Source organism: Ailuropoda melanoleuca, chromosome 4, assembly GCF_002007445.2.
Source record: "Ailuropoda melanoleuca isolate Jingjing chromosome 4, ASM200744v2, whole genome shotgun sequence".
Classification (NCBI taxonomy): domain Eukaryota; kingdom Metazoa; phylum Chordata; class Mammalia; order Carnivora; family Ursidae; genus Ailuropoda; species Ailuropoda melanoleuca.
This window is the reverse complement of record NC_048221.1, coordinates 94051026-94069178: the sequence shown is the minus strand read 5'-3', so window position 1 is coordinate 94069178 and position 18153 is coordinate 94051026. Positions and strand designations below refer to the sequence as shown.

At 48.1% G+C, this 18153-nt stretch overlaps 1 protein-coding gene across 1 annotated transcript in view; it reads right to left on the bottom strand.

Annotated features, from left to right (window-relative positions):
* Positions 1–18153, bottom strand: part of DYSF (dysferlin) — a 208483-nt gene that overhangs the window by 47828 nt on the left and 142502 nt on the right. The window contains exons 37-40 of the mRNA XM_034657277.1: positions 15194–15295; positions 14922–15083; positions 13685–13850; positions 13120–13196 (exon numbers count right to left, since the gene is read on the bottom strand). Coding sequence (XP_034513168.1) covers positions 13120–13196; positions 13685–13850; positions 14922–15083; positions 15194–15295 — 507 coding nt within the window. The remainder of the gene's footprint in view (positions 1–13119; positions 13197–13684; positions 13851–14921; positions 15084–15193; positions 15296–18153) is intronic.

Sequence of the window (18153 nt, the reverse complement as noted above, 5' to 3'; positions counted from 1 at the left end):
TCAGAATAAAAATAGATTTAAATAACACAATTAACAAGTCTGATCTAAATGGACATGTTATATGTAAATACATTTGGAGAGTAGACATTCTTTCCAAGCAAACACAGGACGGTTGCAAAGATGTGTCTTGTAATAGGATCATAAAGCAGGTGTCAAGACCGTGACTTACAGACCACATTCTCTGAACCACAGCACAGTTAAGCTGAAGCCAGTAGCAAAAAGATAACTTAAAACATAAGCTAGGAACTTCCAAAACCTATTTTTAAGCAAGTCAGGTGTCAAAAAGAAATAGAACAAAAATCAGTAAATATTCAGAACTGGAAAACAACAACAACAAAAACCAGTCATCAAAACCTGTGGGATGCATAAAGCAGTACTTAGAGGGAATTTTTTAGCCTTAAATGTTTATATGAGAAAAGAAGAAAGTTTGAAAATTGATGAACTAAGCAGAGCCCTTAAGAGGTTAAAAATATAATAGTCCTCCTGAATAACAGAAGGAAGGAAATGATAAAGAAATTAATACACTAGAAAACAAGGAAACAATAAAATATCAACAGAGGTAAAAACTGGTTCTTTGAAAAGACAAAAAAATCTGACAAATTCTGGCAAAAATAATAAAATATAACCTTAGGAATTAAAAGGAACGTAAATGAAAGAAGAATAAAATTGAAAAAGTAAGAGGTTATTGTGAGAAATGCTACGTCAATAATTTTTAGGAAGAAATGGATAAATTCCTATAAAATATAAATCACCAAAAGTGACTCACATAGAAAAAGAAAACCTCAAAGGTCCTATAAACATTTTTTCAAATTGTATCAGCGTTTAAAATATCCCCAAGAAAAATACTAAGTCTAGACAGTTTTAGAAATGAATCTACCATTCAGGCAACAGATAATGTCAATCTTTTTTTTCATTCATTCAGAGGTTTAAAAAAGAGTATATATGCCCCCAAGTCAATTTATAAGATTAATATTTTCTAAATATCAAAACCCAGAAAAAAACAGTCTCAGAAAAAGAAACTTCAAGCCATTACCACTCACAGTAATTGATGCAAAAAAAAATCCTAAACTAAATATTTGCAACTGAATCTATCAATGTAGAAAGAAAATAATAATAATAATGTATCATGTGGAGGATAGAGTGTTTCAGAAATGCAAAGTTGCTTTAGCATTAAAAAAAAAATCTCTTGGGGTGCCTGAGTGGCTCAGATGGTCAAGCCTCTGCTTTCAGCTCACCGTTGTGATCCTAGGGTTCTGGAATTGAGCCCCACATTGTCAGGCTCCCAGCTCAGCAGGGAGTCTGCTTCTCCCTCTGCCTCTGCCTCTGCCTCTCTCCCCTGCTCATGCTCTCTCTTTTTCTGTCTCTCTCTCTCTCTCTCAAATGAATAAAATCTTTAAAAAAAAATCTCATAATGTAATTTACCACATTAACAGATTTAACAAATTATATGATCTCCTCAATAGATACATAAAAAACATTCAATAAAATTTCATATTATTCATGATAAAAACTCTTAGCTAACTAGTGATCATTCGCCCAATGGACCAGTGGTATAACATAAAAATATTCACTTTTAAATTAGAGCAGATAAGAATACTCTATTATCAGTTACATAGAACATTGAACCGAAAGTCCTAGGCAGTGCAACAAGATAAGAAAACGAAATTAAAAAAAAAGAAAAAACAATTAGAAGTACACAGAAAAATCAAAACTGTGATTAATCGCAAATTATATGATAGACTACACAGAAAAACCCAGAAAATCATCGTGAAATTAATAAGAGAGTTTAGCAAAGTTTCTGAAGATAAATATCAGTATATGAGAATAAATTTCATTTACATACAAGCAATAAATAATTAGAAAAGATACCTTTAAAAATCCAAGTAAAAAAAAAACAATGCAGCACAAAATAATTAGAACTAAATCTATTAAAAGTTGTATCAGACTTTTTTGGAGAAAATCATAAGAGTATATTGAAAAACATTAAAGAATACCTAAATAAATGGAGAGATTTTATCATGTCCGTGTTTAAAAGACAATATTATAAAATGTTCTCCCCAAAATTGATCCAGAAATTCACTCAATCACAAATCACAACAGTTTTTCTAAAGAAGTTGACAAGCTAATTCTAAAATTGAGATGGAAAAGCAAAGGACAAGGACAGCAATGACACTTCTAAAGATGAACAAGGTAAAATATTTCCTTTCCCAGATATGAAGGCTTATTATAAAGCTATAGTAAATTAGACAGTAGAGTATTAGTACAGGGAAAGACCAATGGAACAGAATAGAGAGCCACAAACCAACCCACACTTACATGGAAACCTGATATATGACACAATCGTCCTTGTAGATCAAGAAAGGATAGGATAGGTCATTCTATGATGATACAAATTCACTGGTTATCTACATGGGGAAAAAATAAAAAGAAATCTAATCTCTATCTCTCACTTTGCATACAACACAAATCAATTCCAGAAGGAAAAAGGACTTAAGTATGAAAGGGCAAGATTTTAGAATTTTAGAATTTTGAGGGAAAAATGTAGATTAATATCCCCTTTAGAAAAATTTTATTTTGTTTTTTTTTTAAAGATTTTATTTATTTATTTGACAGAGAGGCAGCGAGAGAGGGAACACAAGCAGGGGGAATGGGAGAGGGAGAAGCAGGCTTCCCACTGAGCAGGGAGCCCGATGTGGGGTTCGATCCCAGAACGCCAAGATCATGACCTGAGCCAAAGGCAGACGCTTAATTAACGACTGAGCCACCCAGGCTTTGAACAACGCAGAGATTGGGGGGAGAGAGAGAAAGATGAAATGATAACCTAAGAGACCCAAAATATATGTAACAGCAATTTCAGAGGAAGAGGACTTAAAAATGACTAGAAATTAAGGAAACTAACCTAATAACAGAAATTTTGAAGAGCTGGTTCTTTGGATGAAAAACAGCCATAAAAATAAAAAAGATAACATAAATCACAAAATTAGGAATGAGGATGAAAACAGAACGATACAGAAATGTTTTCTTTTATTGTAGTAATATATACAAATTCATACTAATGTAATAAGCAGTATCTGGGAACATCTAGGCTATCAAATTGACAGAAGTAGAGAGTAATCAAAAAATCCCCTTCCAAAATAGGTCCTGGGCCCACTTTTCACACAAAAAAGTACAGGGTAGATGTATCTCATACAATTACACAAGATATGCATTCCTGAAAATCTAAAATTCAAAACTCATATAACATAACACCGTTTTCTTTTGTTTTTGAGATTTATTTATTTATTTGAGAGAGAGAGAGAGAGAGAGCATGCGCAGGAGTGGGGAGAGGGGCAGAGGGAGAAGGAGAGAGAATTTCAAGCCGACTTCTGCTGAGCATGGAGCCCGACAAAGCGCTTAATCTCAGGACCCTGACCCTGAGATCATGACCGGAGTCTAAATCAAGAGTCTGATGCTTAACAGACTGAACCACGCGGGCCCCACATAGCACCATATTCAAGAAAAAAGGTAAGCATCCTGTTTATCAGCTGGCCCATAAACACAATTCACTTGGCCACCACCACCCTTTTTTTTTTTAAAGATTTTATTTATTTATTCGACAGAGATAGAGACAGCCAGTGAGAGAGGGAACACAAGCAGGGGGAGTGGGAGAGGAAGAAGCAGGCTCATAGTGGAGGAGCCTGATGTGGGGCTTGATCCCATAACGCCGGGATCACGCCCTGAGCCGAAGGCAGACGCTTAACTGCTGTGCCACCCAGGCGCCCCTCACCACCACCCTTTAAGTTACATGATTGTTAATCATTTTTCAAATTCAGGTGGATTCATCTTACTACATATTTTATACATAAAGCCAGACTATTAAATGGTTTTTTTCTATTAACTGTTTATAACGTGCAATTTCCAATGTGTGTATTTCAGAGTCAGAGTGGCTTTAGTGTAGTTTCAAACCTCTAAGAAACAGTAATTCGCATGCCATAGAAACTGTTCGGGAGCACAGAAAATGAGAAAACACCTCAAAAAAATATTTTATGAAACTATTATAATTCTGATATCAAAACCTAACAGACAACTGAAAAGTGATACTTATTAATAGAGATAGAAAAATCCGAAAGAAGTAAGAGCAACTCTAACTCATGACCTAGACTGTTCTCACAAGTTCTCACAAACTTGCCCTTCACCAGGATCAACAAACACTATCCATTCTCTCTGCTTACAATCTAGGGCACAGAGCCAGCCGAAAGCTCCCCATAGAGGAGCGGCAAGCTTACGACAGTCACTGTGCTGGTTCCCAAACCCATTTACGCCAGTTGTACTAACATGGTAATGAGATCAACAAGTCAATATTACAAAAATATATACAAATTGAATTTAAAAAGAAAGGGCATCTTATCTAGAAAATGGATTTAATGATTTTTTTTAACTGATGAAAATTAAGAATGAGATTTTTAAGTTTTTATTCAAATTCCAGGTAATGAACATACAGCATAATATTAGTTTCAGGTGAATCACAACACAGTGATTCAATAGGCGAATTCACTATTCATCAAACTTTAACAAACCTAAAGGAAAAATCATAGATAATGCATTTTGGCTGTGGCTTATACCAGAAGGACAACGTGACACTCTAAGAGCAGATCCAGATTTAAAGAGGCCTTGGCAACATCAAGGGATTGGCATAGGAAGATACGTAGACAGGGTTAGAAATAAAATGTTTATGGTGTGTATGCATGGCTTTTAATCAGTCCCCATTCGATCAATGTTTTCAATTAGCCAACCAACTACCTGTCTTGATTGCATTGGATAGGAGGACTTCAATTATAGTAAATCATAATACCATGACCAATTGACCGATTTGGGTTTACCCCAGGAATGCAAGACAATTATACATTATGTTAACAGAACAATAGAAAACAAAATAATCGCCTTGATAAATGCCAAATGGCAGTGGATAAAATTAAACTCCTATACCTCATTTTTAAGCTATTAATAAACTAATAATAAAGGATACAACCTTGACAAAATCAAGACTATCTATCTAAAACTACCAATCATTATCACAATTAATGGAAAAATGGTAGAAGCTTCTCATTAGAATCAGTGAATCAACATGTTTGCTCACTAGCAGCTCAATTATCAAATGTTATTCTGGAAAAAGGAATAAGGTATAATTATTCGAAAGATAGTGACATATGTATTACTGTTTGAATAAAACCATCTTACCTACTTGGAAACCCCAACAGAATCCATGAACAGCTCTCAGAACTAATGAAAGAGCTTACTATAGAGTCTGTTTCAAAGTAAATACACAGAATATTGTTTACCTGTACTCTGACAATAAGCAATTAGATCAAATCACCAAAAAAAAAAAAAAAAAGATAATCCATGTAGATAGCAACAAAGGCTATAAAATGCCTAGGACTAAACATGAAATGGGCTGGACCTATCTAAAGTAAACAAAAATAACTCTTCCAAGAAACAAAATAAAAGACATTAGTGGAAATTAATATCATTGAATGTCCAATGATAGGAGAGTAGTTAAAACCTTACTGGTGTCTGTATAATGGAATGACATGGCAGCTATGTTTAAAGAATATAAAGATACAGGAAAACACCCACAATATACTTGTAAATAAAAGAAAATGCAGATTAGAAAAAAGCACATGATTCCAATTTTGTTTTTTCACAAAAGGATGCACACATGCATAAAAGATATCTAAAAATATAAGTACATCAAAATCTTAGCAGTGCTTATCTCCAACTGGTAGGGATATAGGTGGTTTTCACTTTCTGCTTTACCCTGTGTTGTGTTTTCTATATTTTCTACCAGGGATAAAGCAGAAAAAAATTAAAAATATATATTGCCACTTCCTAGAAATCCATAAGACGCCAATACAGCAATGCCTCCCTGGCACCGTGAAAGGAATTTAACTGTTGGCGGGTCCTATCACTTGTGGCCGCCCGCAGCTCAAGGGCTGCTCTGGTTCTCAGTGTGGGACTTCACAAGGACATGGCAAAGGCTAAACACCAAGTTATCTTCCCTGAGGGACCCACTGAAGATGACACCAAGGAAAGCAGCCCAGTTGCAGACCGTGGGCCCCGGCAAACCATCTCAGAATCTGCTCAAGACAACCAAGTTTCCTCAGTCACACATACTTTTCATGCCTCTGGGAGGAGTAGAGAAAATCACCCTGCCATTGCCCACAGAAGCTTCTTGGGCCCCATGTCCCAGCAGTCCAGATCTAATCTAGAGACGTCCCTGTTTCCACTGGCCCATGCAACCCCAACCAGCCCTCTGGTCCTCATGCCAGTAAACAGGACTAATGTAAATCCCAGGATTAAGGTAAAACTCGCCAGATGCACTAAGAAATAACTCAGCGCTGTCTGTTTCTGAGAAACTCCCCCTAGCTTTCTCCCCACCCCTCCTCCACGACACAGGACAGGTCACTGTTCTCTGCTGGATCTCAGAAAATATAGTTGATCCCGAACAACGTGGGTTTGAACGGCATAGGTCCACTAATACACAGAGTTTTCCAATAAATACAAGACACTGCTGTAAATGTATTTTCTCCTCCTGATGATTTTCCTAACAGCATTTTCTCTTCTCTAGCTTACCTTATTGTAAGAATACAGTACGTAATACATGCAACATACTAAATATGTGTTTATTGGCTAGTTATGTTATCAGAAAGGCTTCTGGTCAACTGTAAGCTAGTAGTAGTCAAGGTTTTGAGGAGTCAAAAGTTATCTGTGAATTTTCTACCATGCGGGGGCTAGCGCCCCTAACCCCCATGTTCAAGGGTCAAATGTACTTCCTTTCTTACCCTCCCACTCTCCTTCCTCTGTTCCCTTCCTTTAGTCCCTACCCCCACCCCCAGCCCCTCAGGGAAATCAAAGAGCCCACAAATAGGTAAACAATACATACATGAAGACTGGATGGAGAGGATGCCATGTTAGTGGGGGCAGAGCCCAACAGACCGTCTGTAAGCTACAAATTAAACACGCTGGTTAGCAACAGGTTTAGAGAAACCACTTCGGGGAAGACTGGGCAGCCCTGAGGAAGGACAGCGCTCCAACCAGGGGAGGCTGCAGAAGTTATGGGAGGAATGTGTGTTTCGGAGTTAGATAAGACTGGGTCCAAATCCTGGCCCCACTGTTCTATCAGCTAGCTGTGTGACCTTGGTCAAGTCCCCTGACCTCTCTGAGCCAGCATCCCCATCCAGAGAATGGGTACAAAGCCCGGCTCCCAAGGCAACAGTGAGTATGGAGCTGAAGGCCACGCACAGCTAGCACAGCTGAGACCCGTGTTAGGGGCTCAGCCAATGCCCCTCTCTTGCCCACATTCTCACTGCCCTTGGCACTGCTCATGCAATGCCACTCTCACATGCTCTCCCCCCCCAAACCTCCCGATCTCAGACGTCCTCCAAGCTCCCCATCATCCCTGGCGGTTTCTTCTAACAGCTGGACCACACCAATCCCTGCTTGGGCACGGTTCCTAAGTCTAGTTTCAAAGATAAGAACCAGGGCATCTTACAGCTTCCCCAAAGGCTGTAAAAGGGGGGCTTTAAGAGTGTTATAGTCCAACACGCCTTTGCTATCCTAGAGAAAACCTCCTGCAGCCTCTCTGGCATCAGATCCTTGCCTGCAGTCTTCTGGTCCCATGACTCAGTACTTTATAGGGTGAATCCCTGGGCTGCATAGTCCATAGAGCCTCAGGAGTCAGGACTGGAGACAGGTGATTTTTTCAGATATCACTATCATGGTCCCAGAGAAGGTGACGGGGCTCTGGGTGGGTGAGTGCCAGTCTAGGTGGCAGAGCCAGCAGGTGCATTCCAGGCAGAGGAGATAACAAGTGCAAGGAGTAGAGGAATAAAATGAGGCGCAGTCGAGAAAGCAAATGGCTCCGCTCAGGAAGGAAGGCACTGGGCAGCAGGCAAATAAGGCTGGAGGGCTGAGGAGACCAGCCAGGATGCAGACTCCCAGAGTTAGACCCTCTCTGCCTTGAACCCTGAGCAGGGGGCTCCAGGACACTCCACGGGACGCTGAGCCCCAGGTGGCTGTCCTCTCTCTGGCAGGAAGAACCTGGGAGGCTCGCTCACGTGGGGGTCAGAAAGGGCTCAGGAAGGACAGGAGGAAGTCTGCTGGGACCCAGAGGGAAGTCTTGGAACCCACAGACCCATCCCTGCCCTGTGAAGGGGGAATCACTAAGGGGATCCAAGCCTCCCCTAAACCAGCCTTACGGCTGCTCAGAGCCAGAAGCACGGGCAATGGCCAGTGGGCAGCAGGCCAGGCCGCTGGATGGTGCCGGGGGGCTGGCCACATGTGTTGGTGGATGTGGTGTGACCCCTGGCAGAGACTGGGTGAACTCCACACAACCCCCCAGCCGCCTCTGCCCCTCCCGCTCTCATCCTGAACCTCACAGAAGCCTTCTTGTTATTTTTAATACAGTTTGTTTTTAGAAAGGTGAGAGGGAAACCGGCAGTTCACCAGAGCAAAAGGGAGAAAAAATAAAGCTAAACATAGAGCTCCAAAGATCTGGTCCCGCTTCCGAAATTACACGTTCCCCTTTGGGACTCGGGCATAATTTGCCGCTCCAGTTCTGGGAGCACGTTGCCACCTTCACAGCGTCCCAGAGACTATAAGTGGACCAGCAGGCTCAAAATGAGCCCCAGCCGGGAGCCGGGGAGCGGCCGGCCTCAGCACCCCAGCCCACAGCGCGGGGAGCGGGTCTTCCCACCTTCTGATGCCCTCTCCACGCCAGCCTGCATTTCCTCCAGTACCTGCCCGCCACACACACACACACACGTGCATGCACACACACTCACACACAGTCCCACTGCCAAGCCCGTGCTCCCATTCCTTTGCCCACCAGGAAAGCCCTCTCCCCTCTGCTATTCTAACCCCACCGGCCTCTGAGGCCAGCCACCCCCAGAAGCTTTCCTGATCACTTAGCCCCTGCCGACCCACAGGGGCCAAGAGAGTCCCTGACCTCTGTGCCCAGCTGCTAGAGCATCTCGCATGAGATCAGCTACCCACCTCTCATCTCCCAACCGGGGTGAAAATTTCAAGGCGTTCTCTTTATCCCTCTTCACCATGCACATGGTCCCCACCCCCAGACCCAGAAATTCTCCTTCTCTGGAGACTTACAGGGGAGCCCCCCTACCCAGGGTGGGCTCGCAGAATGATAGGTAAGAGTCACCCGTGACCAGGTGATTCCAGGGGCATCTCAGTGCCTGCATGGTGCGGGATGGGCGGGGTAGGCAGGGGCACCGCCTCTACTCTGAGCTTCCAGACCCTCAGTAGGAGATGGGGGGGGGGGTGCTCTGTGTGTGTCTTGCACGCTCTTTCTCTCCACCGCTTCAAGTCAGAACACCAAGAACCAGCTCAATGAAAAAGCAGATTAGTAAACAGAGACCCCCAACTATGTTTTAAAGAGAGAAACTGAATCTGATTCAGAGTCAGAGACAGAAAGAGAAGCTCAGGGGGAAAGGAAAGGATGGAGAAGGGTATGTTGGTAGCAGTTCATTCTGATTGTGTCCTTGGTTGGAGGTGATGTCTATTTGTTCACAATTATCCTACATTTTCCAAATATCATGTAATTAATATGTACTTATAGCCAGAGAAAAATTAATATATCCTTTTTTAAATCAGAGCATTAAAAGGAATGAAATAAGGTCTGTGCCCCCTCTTTGAGGACATACCCAGGCCTGCCCTCAGAATGGTCAAAGTCAAGGCCATGACTCCTCAACACCACCTACCAAGTCTAGACACACCTTGCACACACACCTGCCCCCAGCTCCCCCACCCCTCACACACACTCTCGTGCACGCATACACACCACCCCACCCCCAGGCTACAGGTCTAAAATCTACACAAAGGAGAGCTGCACAGACCAGGAAGAAACCGTGGAGTTAATTCACATGAGCCTATCTCCTGCAGGCCCTGATCCCCAGAGAAGAGTGCAAGAGGCCAGCACCCACCCCACGGGGCCCTCCTCACCCCGACACGGCTGCCTCCCTAGAAGCCCAACAAGGCCGAGTGAACAGACCCGCTTATACATACATTTCGGACCATCTCTAGAATTGGCTCCTTCTGACAGAAACCAAACATTTCTAGGAACCTGAAAAACTCTCTGCCGGGTCAGCCCAATGACAGCATCAGCAAAGAGTCTGAGATGACATCTCTAACGGGTGGCAGACTCCTCCCAGGAACTGAGCCAGTAACAGTACGGAGACTCCTCAGCAGAGAGGAGGTATCACTGAGGAAGGAGACAGGGGACGAAGACCGAAGCCGGATCTGGCAAGAGCATTTGAGGCTGGGGAGGAGTCCTCAGCGGGGTCCGCAGCCAGGACCCAGTGAGCTCAGCAGGGGGGCCACATCACCATGAGCAGGAAACAGGCTGCTGAGAAACACGGGGTGTACAGACACGAGCCAGGCACAATCCAGATTCTGCCAGACTTCTCATCCCTCCAGTCCCCAGAGGGCAGGGACTTTTATTTTAGCTGGGGGAGGGGAGAAGGGATACGAGCCAGGCCAGAATTATCTAGCAAACCATTTGGAACTGGTGCCTATTGCCTCCTTGATCTGCCTCAGAATGCCTGGTCCTCCCAAGTGCCGAGCGGTGTGCAGGAGAACCAGAGGGAGCTAAAGATTTCCTGACCAACCAAATACGATCACTGGATCTCCGAGAAAAACACAATGCAGAATTGGTTTTTTCCAAGTCCCCCATCAGATGCCACCAGGCCAGGGCTTGCTGGAGACCAGCACTGGTCTCCCTGCTGGCCTAGGGTTCCTTGAGAGGAGGGCTCTGTCTCCTCCATCAGACAGAAAGCTCAATGAGGGCAGGGTCCAAGCCTCCTCCATCAGAGCAGGCAAATCTCACTTCCTCCTTCTCCTGGCCCCCCTCTGAGGCCCTGAGAGCCCAGCCCCTTCACATGTGGCCACACCTCCAGAAGCCCAGATCCCAGCTCCTCACCCTTTGCCTGGCCAGCAGCTCTAGCCAGAGTGGCCATGGGCTCCCACGAAGAGCACAGACCCTGCGCTGGCTCAGACCCCAGCCCCGGTTCACTCATGTCAACACCGGGAGGGTGTCCAGACTGGGCCTCCTCCCCGTCTGCCTCTGGCTGTGCTTGTAGCCAGCAGGACTCAAAATAGTCCCCCCCGCCACCATCTGAGTCTGTAGACATTTTGAGGGCAGCACACACAGAACGGAAATCCTGCTGGGCAAGCCCTGCACTTCCCTGCACAGACGCAGACAGCCCACTGAGGGGGCGGGAAACAGGAGCCAGGATTGGGAAGCCTGGAGTTTGGGGCTAATTATCTGCCTAATTCAGCTACAAACACCTACCCAGGCCAGAAGGCACTAGTATTGAACACAGCTAAATCCTGGTAGACCATCCAGAATTTCCACTTGGTTTTTCCCAGTCTAGAGAAGCTCCTCCTCAGACCCACACAGAGAATAGGCAGGTCATCCATCCATCCATCCATCCATCCATCCATCCATCCATCCATCCACCCATCCACCCACCCATCCATCTGTCCATCCACCCATCCAGCTAGACTTCACTGAGCACCTCCTTTAAACCAGTCCTGTGCTGGGCACTGAGGACACAAAAGGAATGCACCCCTTGACTTCCCTGAGCCTGGTCCAGGGAAGGTGCTGACATTTGCAGAGACAGGACTTGCAGGAGAAGGGAGGGAGCCAGGGACACATCCTGGAAGGAAGTGACCACACCTAAGTTGAGTCTTAAAGAATGATCAGGAATAGACCAGAAGGTATCCCCAGAAGAAAGGATGGTGGGCAGAACCCCAGAGAGTCACAGAGGTAAGAGAGACGGAGAGTGTGGGACTTCTGAGGACCCTTAGCATCAGAGAAACTATAGAGCAAGACCTCTTGTCTCGCAGCAGCTAGGCTCATACCAGAGATGTTCCCTTGGAAGTGGCACAAAGGTGAAAGACGCACAAGCAAAAAAGAAGCAGAAATCAATCCTAAATGTTAGAGGGAAGCCCTGTAAACACATCTCCAGGGCAGCTTTGAGGTCCTGAGCCCAACTTAGCACCCCAGCACATTCTCTTGCTCCTGAGGCCAATATTTGTTTGGTGGTTTGAAGAAAACAGAACCTCCTGAAGCGGGATGCCATCCCTGGGTCAATACACAGGCCAAGAACCTAAGGACACGCGTATAGTCTACAGGCTGGAGGCTCGGCCTCCGGGCAGCGGGGAAGCTCTGGGAGCCCCAAGTGCCAGGGGTGTGACCAGTGACCAGCATCATGCAAAGCCGGGAGGAGGGCGGAACCCCTGGAACAGACAGCAGGTCAAGGCTGGTGCTTGCTGTGAGGCCATCTCCACCAAGGGAAGGACTGGCTGACCTTGGCCCTACAGGAACTAGAGCAGCCCAGGGCACCGTAAGAGATGCCGCAGACCTCCTGGCCTGCAGCTCGGCATTGGACTCTGGGTCAGCAGCTGGCCCTCGGTTGCAGAGTGCATCGCGAAGGGATGCCTCTTTCCTATCCACAGGCTTGGATTCCCTTGGAATAAGATCCCCCTACTGCCCCTCACCCTTTCTTTTCCTCGAGGTGGAGGGAATGGGGCAAGAGGGACTATTGGCTTGGACACAGACCCCCCCTTTTCAGCTGCTTCCAAGGCGCCCTCACGCATGGGCCTATAGATGAATATAGCCTTAAGCAGGGTTCTGGCTGGGGTAAGGCAACGGGGCTGGAGCACCTCAACACTGCCTGGTCACTCTCTCCCCTGTCTTCCTTCTCTCTCTTTGCTGCCCCCACCGTGATTTCCTGAGTAATTAGCAGGGAGAGCCCTCAACATGGCCCTCTAGGCAGAGGGCCCATTTTTTTCACAGGCTTTGGGGAAAATGAGTGGTTTTTGCCCAGGAGACCACACACAACCTTCCCCCAACCCCTCCACCCCACTCCTGACCAGACTGAAAGCTCCCATCTGGGTTCCTCCACCTATACATTGTCCAGCCCCCAGGGTACGAGGGAGATGTCTTATAGAGGCCGCGTGGTAAGGAAGGGAAGGGAGGAGGAGTGGGAGAGGTGAGGAAGGGGGAGGGGCAGCCAAGGCCCGCAGAGCCGGTGTCTCTCCCCAGGAACCCGGTGCTTATCTTACCTGTATGGGGATGAGGGGCTCCTTGTCGTCGATGTCAATGAGCACGTCTTCCCCAGGACTGAGTAAACTCACATCATCTGTAGGGAAGAACGGTATCCGGGCCCGCGAACACCTCCCTCAGGAGCTCATCCCTCTCCAGCCATAAGACTCAGCAGGGATACTGAGACAAGAGGGCCTCAGCCTTCCACACTTCTCAACCTGTGTCCTTCTCTTCCCACCCAATTCTTCCCTCTCCCATCTCTGTCTCTCCCATCTTTTTCTCACATTCCCTGTCTCCCGGGTTCTCTCTCTCCCTCCTCATCCCATGGAATCCCTTCCTTTCTCTCTCCCTCAACTATTCTCCCACATCCTCCCACCACAGCCCTGGCTTCTCAGTAACCCTGAGCTCAGTGATACCCCGAGGAAGGCAAGATTCCCACCCTCCCGGTCCTGGTCAGCTAAGCAGAAACCACTTCTCGCTTAGGTCCTGGTAAGAGGAGGGCTTCCAGACACGTCTCACCTGGGAAGCCCCACCTGCCCCACCCCCTCTGCACTGGCCGTCTCCCTCAACAGCCCCACGCCCTACCTGGGCCGCCCTGTGGGGACGGACTCTCCTCGGAGTACAGGTCACACATGAAGCTCTCCAGGGAGCGTATGGTACACTGGCCCACCACAGGCCGGCGGCCAAACTGGCGGTTATCAATGACCTTGATCACGATGGGGGGACAGTAGAGCTCCTCTCTGGGCAGCATCTGGGCAGAATGGGAGGGAAGCTCTAGGCGGTGGCCTGAACCCATCTCTGGGAGGCTTCGGGGTGGGGGGCAGGGCTCTCCTTCACAGAACAAGATCAAGGAGTGGAGAATGACTATAAACCCACACCTAACCCCCAAGAGCCATAAATCCAAAGTGGTGGTTGGCCGAACCCAGGAGCTGGCCAGGGCAAGAGAAGCCACACATCTTTTCAGTCTGCCCCTTGAATGCCTTGAATGCCGTATGCAGAGGCTGACTTCTCCCCCACAGCCTTACCTTCCAAACACATCCAGCTCAGCCTGAAGCTAAAACAAGTCTACTTTCCCTGAACCCTCACTGGTCGGGGAGGGGAAGAAGGGAGAAGTTGGCCCAGGACTCAACATTTCTTGCAGACAGTCCCCCCCAAGTGGATACTCAAGAGTTGGCTTACAGACCCAGATTCTTCTCCTCCCAACCCCAGCCCCAAAAGCACTTTGAACGCAACTTGAAATAATTTATATGCTCTCCTTCGGTGGCGGCTTTGGCTCAGCCAAGAGGAGGCTCCTGTTGACAGCCACTGGGCCTGGAATTTCTATAGTGCTTTCATCTTGCAAACCATTTTCCTTTCCTCAGACTTGCCTTACTCCGGCCACTAGGCCCAGGCAGCGCAGGGAGCTGCAGAGGGCTGGGGGCCTGCGGGCCATGGGGGTGAGCCCACAGCGAGGCTGGAGGAGGACCCAGTCAGGGAAGGTTTGGTGGAAGGTCAGAGCCTTGGCGGGCCCCTGAGGAGAGCTCCAGAGGGCTGAGAACTGCCCTGGTAGGGAAGGGTGGGTCCTTGGGACTTCTATGCCTCAGGGTCTGGGTAGGAGGGAGCAAGCTGCCCCCATCTGTGCTGCTCACAGGCTTCAACTCTTCCAGTGATGAGAGGGTGAGCGCCGCTTCCCCATTTCCACGGAGGAAATGAGGTGGGAAAGATACCATGACCTAGCCAGCATCCCACAGGGAGTCTGAGCGGACACCCGAGCTGCTCGGAGCCCTGAGGACATTCTAGCCTCCGGGACTCTGGAAGGAGTCGGCAAGGAGGTCAGGCTTACCACTTCCATGAAGAGGGTGCAGATGTCGAAGTTGGGGTTCTTCCGGAGGTTCCTGATGACACAGGACTGCACCGTCTGGCCCCCGCACTCCACCACGAGGCTGGGGGAGGAGATACTGGCCAGCTGGTAACTCTTCATGTTCCGTAGGCCCCATGCCAGGATCTGGGGACACAGAGTGAGGCAAGCAGCTGGAAAGGCCCCAGGCCCCAGGCAAAGCCAGGGCCAGGAACAGAAGGGGCCAGGCTGCCTCCCCACCCCAGAGCCAGGCTCACCTCTATGGCAGTGCGCTGGAGAACCGGCTTGATGTTCTGGGGAACCATGTAGATGTTGGCCTCCCTCTGAGGCGGTGGGTAGGGCAGGTCTGTGTCCTCCGACTGCAGGGGGTGTCAGGCAGGATGGAGACAGCGGTGGCAGGAAGACCAAGGCAGAGAGATGGAAAAGGGGAAGGACAGTCAGGACAGAAAGAGGGACATGTGTGGAGAGACAGAAACAGAGAGGCAAAGGCCACAAGTGGGCAAGTAGGCAAAAACAAGAAAACGAAGTCAGTTTCTGCCAGGCACCATCTTTCCCAGCATCACCATTCGAGCACCTTGGCCCAGGACTCAGGTCACCTTGTTTCACATGAACCCCAGGTCACCCCTCCTCCATAACGCAGGCTCTGAGGCACCAGTGAGCTGCTCAGGGCCTCCCCATCACACACACACACACACACACACACACACACTGTCCACTTGCATCCTAGCACACCCACCCCAGCCCCGCTTGGTCCCAGAGAGGACCAGGTACCCTCCCCCTAGCCTGGTTCTCCCGACTCCAGGCTCAGACCCTCCCGACCTACCATCCCCCCTGGCGTCCTGTCTCCATCCCCCACACCACGCCCAGACACCTGCCAGGCCCAAACCTCCACTTCTCACATCTGTCTACCATGAAGACAGAATACCTGCTCTGTGAGGCAGAAAGAAAATTTACAAATAGGAGAAGAGGATATAGGTGCCCATCGTCCGTAGGCACTAACGGGAGCTCCTGGGGAGACTCCATTACCACCACAGTCCAAAGACGAGAGCAGCATCTGTCAACTCTGCCTACTGAGGGCTTGCCACAAAGACCGGGGCAAGAATCCCCAGCGATCACAAAGAAATATGCAAGGAAGCAGCTGGGGCAAGGCAGGCAGGTACCGCTGTGGATCGAGCAACTACCAAGTCTCACGATGGTTAGGAACACTCGCCCCACTCCCCCAGCTGCTCCCGTAGCTAAGTTATTTCATCTCTCTGTGGCTCAGTTTTTTCAACTATAAAATGGTCATTAAAAGTTGCCACGGTCTAAAGATTAGTGTGAAGCTTGAAGAAGTTAACGCTCACACTCAGGAGAATGCCTGGTTCATGTGAACCCACAACAGCTCTACTAGCCCACGTGGCACCTTTGTGGCAATTAAAGAAAGATGTCCCTTCCTGAAGACTCTTTACTTCCATGTCAGAAAATCGTCATATTTTACTAGTTTATTAGAACAAGACACTTTACTGCCACCTACTGGGAAATTGTTATAATAAATACAAATACATGACGTCTGCCCTGGAAATTGCCTCCCGTTAGACACAGAGTCCTTGTGCAGTGCACAACCCACACGTCCGTGCAAGAAGGCCCTGACCCTCATGAAATGTTCACTATAAATAAAAGGGCTACGCTGGATACTTTACAGAGCTTGCCTTCTGTAATCTCATTTAACAAACAATTGCATCCATGGATTAATTCTCCAAGTGACTAGCTTGGGGCTCCTTCTCAAAGGATGGTGCATCCCTGTACAAACGCTCTGACGTAGATGGTGGGAGCAGCTGGAGCACTGACACACATTGGCTTCCTCCTGCCTCCATGAATCACTTCACAACCAACCCCAGCTGTCACTCCTGCCCAGTGACACACTGATGACACTACACTTCCCTGACCTGCAGCGGTAAGCAGCTCATTTCTAGAATCAGACAGACCTCAGTTCCGGTTCCAGCCCTGCCGCTTTCTAGCTGTTTGACCTTGGGCAAATTACTCAACGTCTGTGACTCATTACCCTCCTCGGAAGATCCAGGATAACAATACCCTCACGAGCCTGCTCCAGCAGTTCAGTGAGAGAACAAACAGAGTGTCTGGCACCCAGGAGCTGCTGAGAGAACTGCAGCAACTGGAAGGGTGACCCGATTGTTGTCAGTACCATTGTTTTTACCATCAGTGTTGCTGCTCTCCCAGGGTCTCTTGAGGAGAACCGGGCCACCAGAAGCATCTCTCAGAACAACGCTGGCTTTGTAATTATCTACCCCTATGTCCTGCGGGCACCAAGCGAAGGAACTCCTACTCTTCCTCCAGAACTTCAGCGCAGGTGACGTGGGGTAGGAAGCACCTATATTTTCAGATTGGCTGGGAGACAGATGCTGTGAGGAGGAGGCGCGATGTGCCAAGCTGCCCCAGCGCACAACTCCAGGAGGCGCTGTGTGCGTCACAGTTCACATAAGCAGTGGCCTGGAGGGTGGAGGCAGGGCTCTTTAAAAGAAGGGTTTTGCCTGAAGTCCTGTTCATGGCCTGTTCGTGGCCTGCTTAAGGCTGATGCTCAGCCCAAAGTGGGGGGGGGGGGGGGGGGGGCGGGGCAGGGCCAAAAACCCAAGACCAAAAGAACAAAAAGAAGGGATCAGGGAAGCAGAAAGATCAAATCTTTCTCACATGTTTATACTGTTCTCCCGAATCACCAGGAAAACTCATTACTACATTCCCCCACCCAGAACATTTCTCTCCAGACCCCCAAACTCTGAGCAGTGTCCCTTTGATTCCTGTTTCTCCCTCATTTCCATGTTCTGTCTTTCCTCCCGGCTCTGTTGAGCTCCATGGTGACGACGTTCCTCTCTACAGGCTGAGGACCAGACTCCCCATTTTCAGGAACCTGTTTACGTGGAGGACAGGGAACAAGAACCTCGAGAAGGCTAGGCTCCAGTACCGTTTGGAGGAGGCCCTGGAGGAAGAAGGCAGGTGCACACAGCTGTGGAACGCCAGGCCCAGCGGAAGTAGGAAGAGGAAACAAGCAGAGACAGTGGTTAGACGTGTGTCCGCCGGCAGCTTCCTTGGCACGGCGTGAGGCCACCATTCTCATCCCAAAGATATCTCTGTCCACCTCACTGTCCCCAGGGACCCAGGCACATCTTTGCTCCCCACCATTTGTCACCGGGATCCCTGCCTCTTCAGCCCACCCCCCCACCCC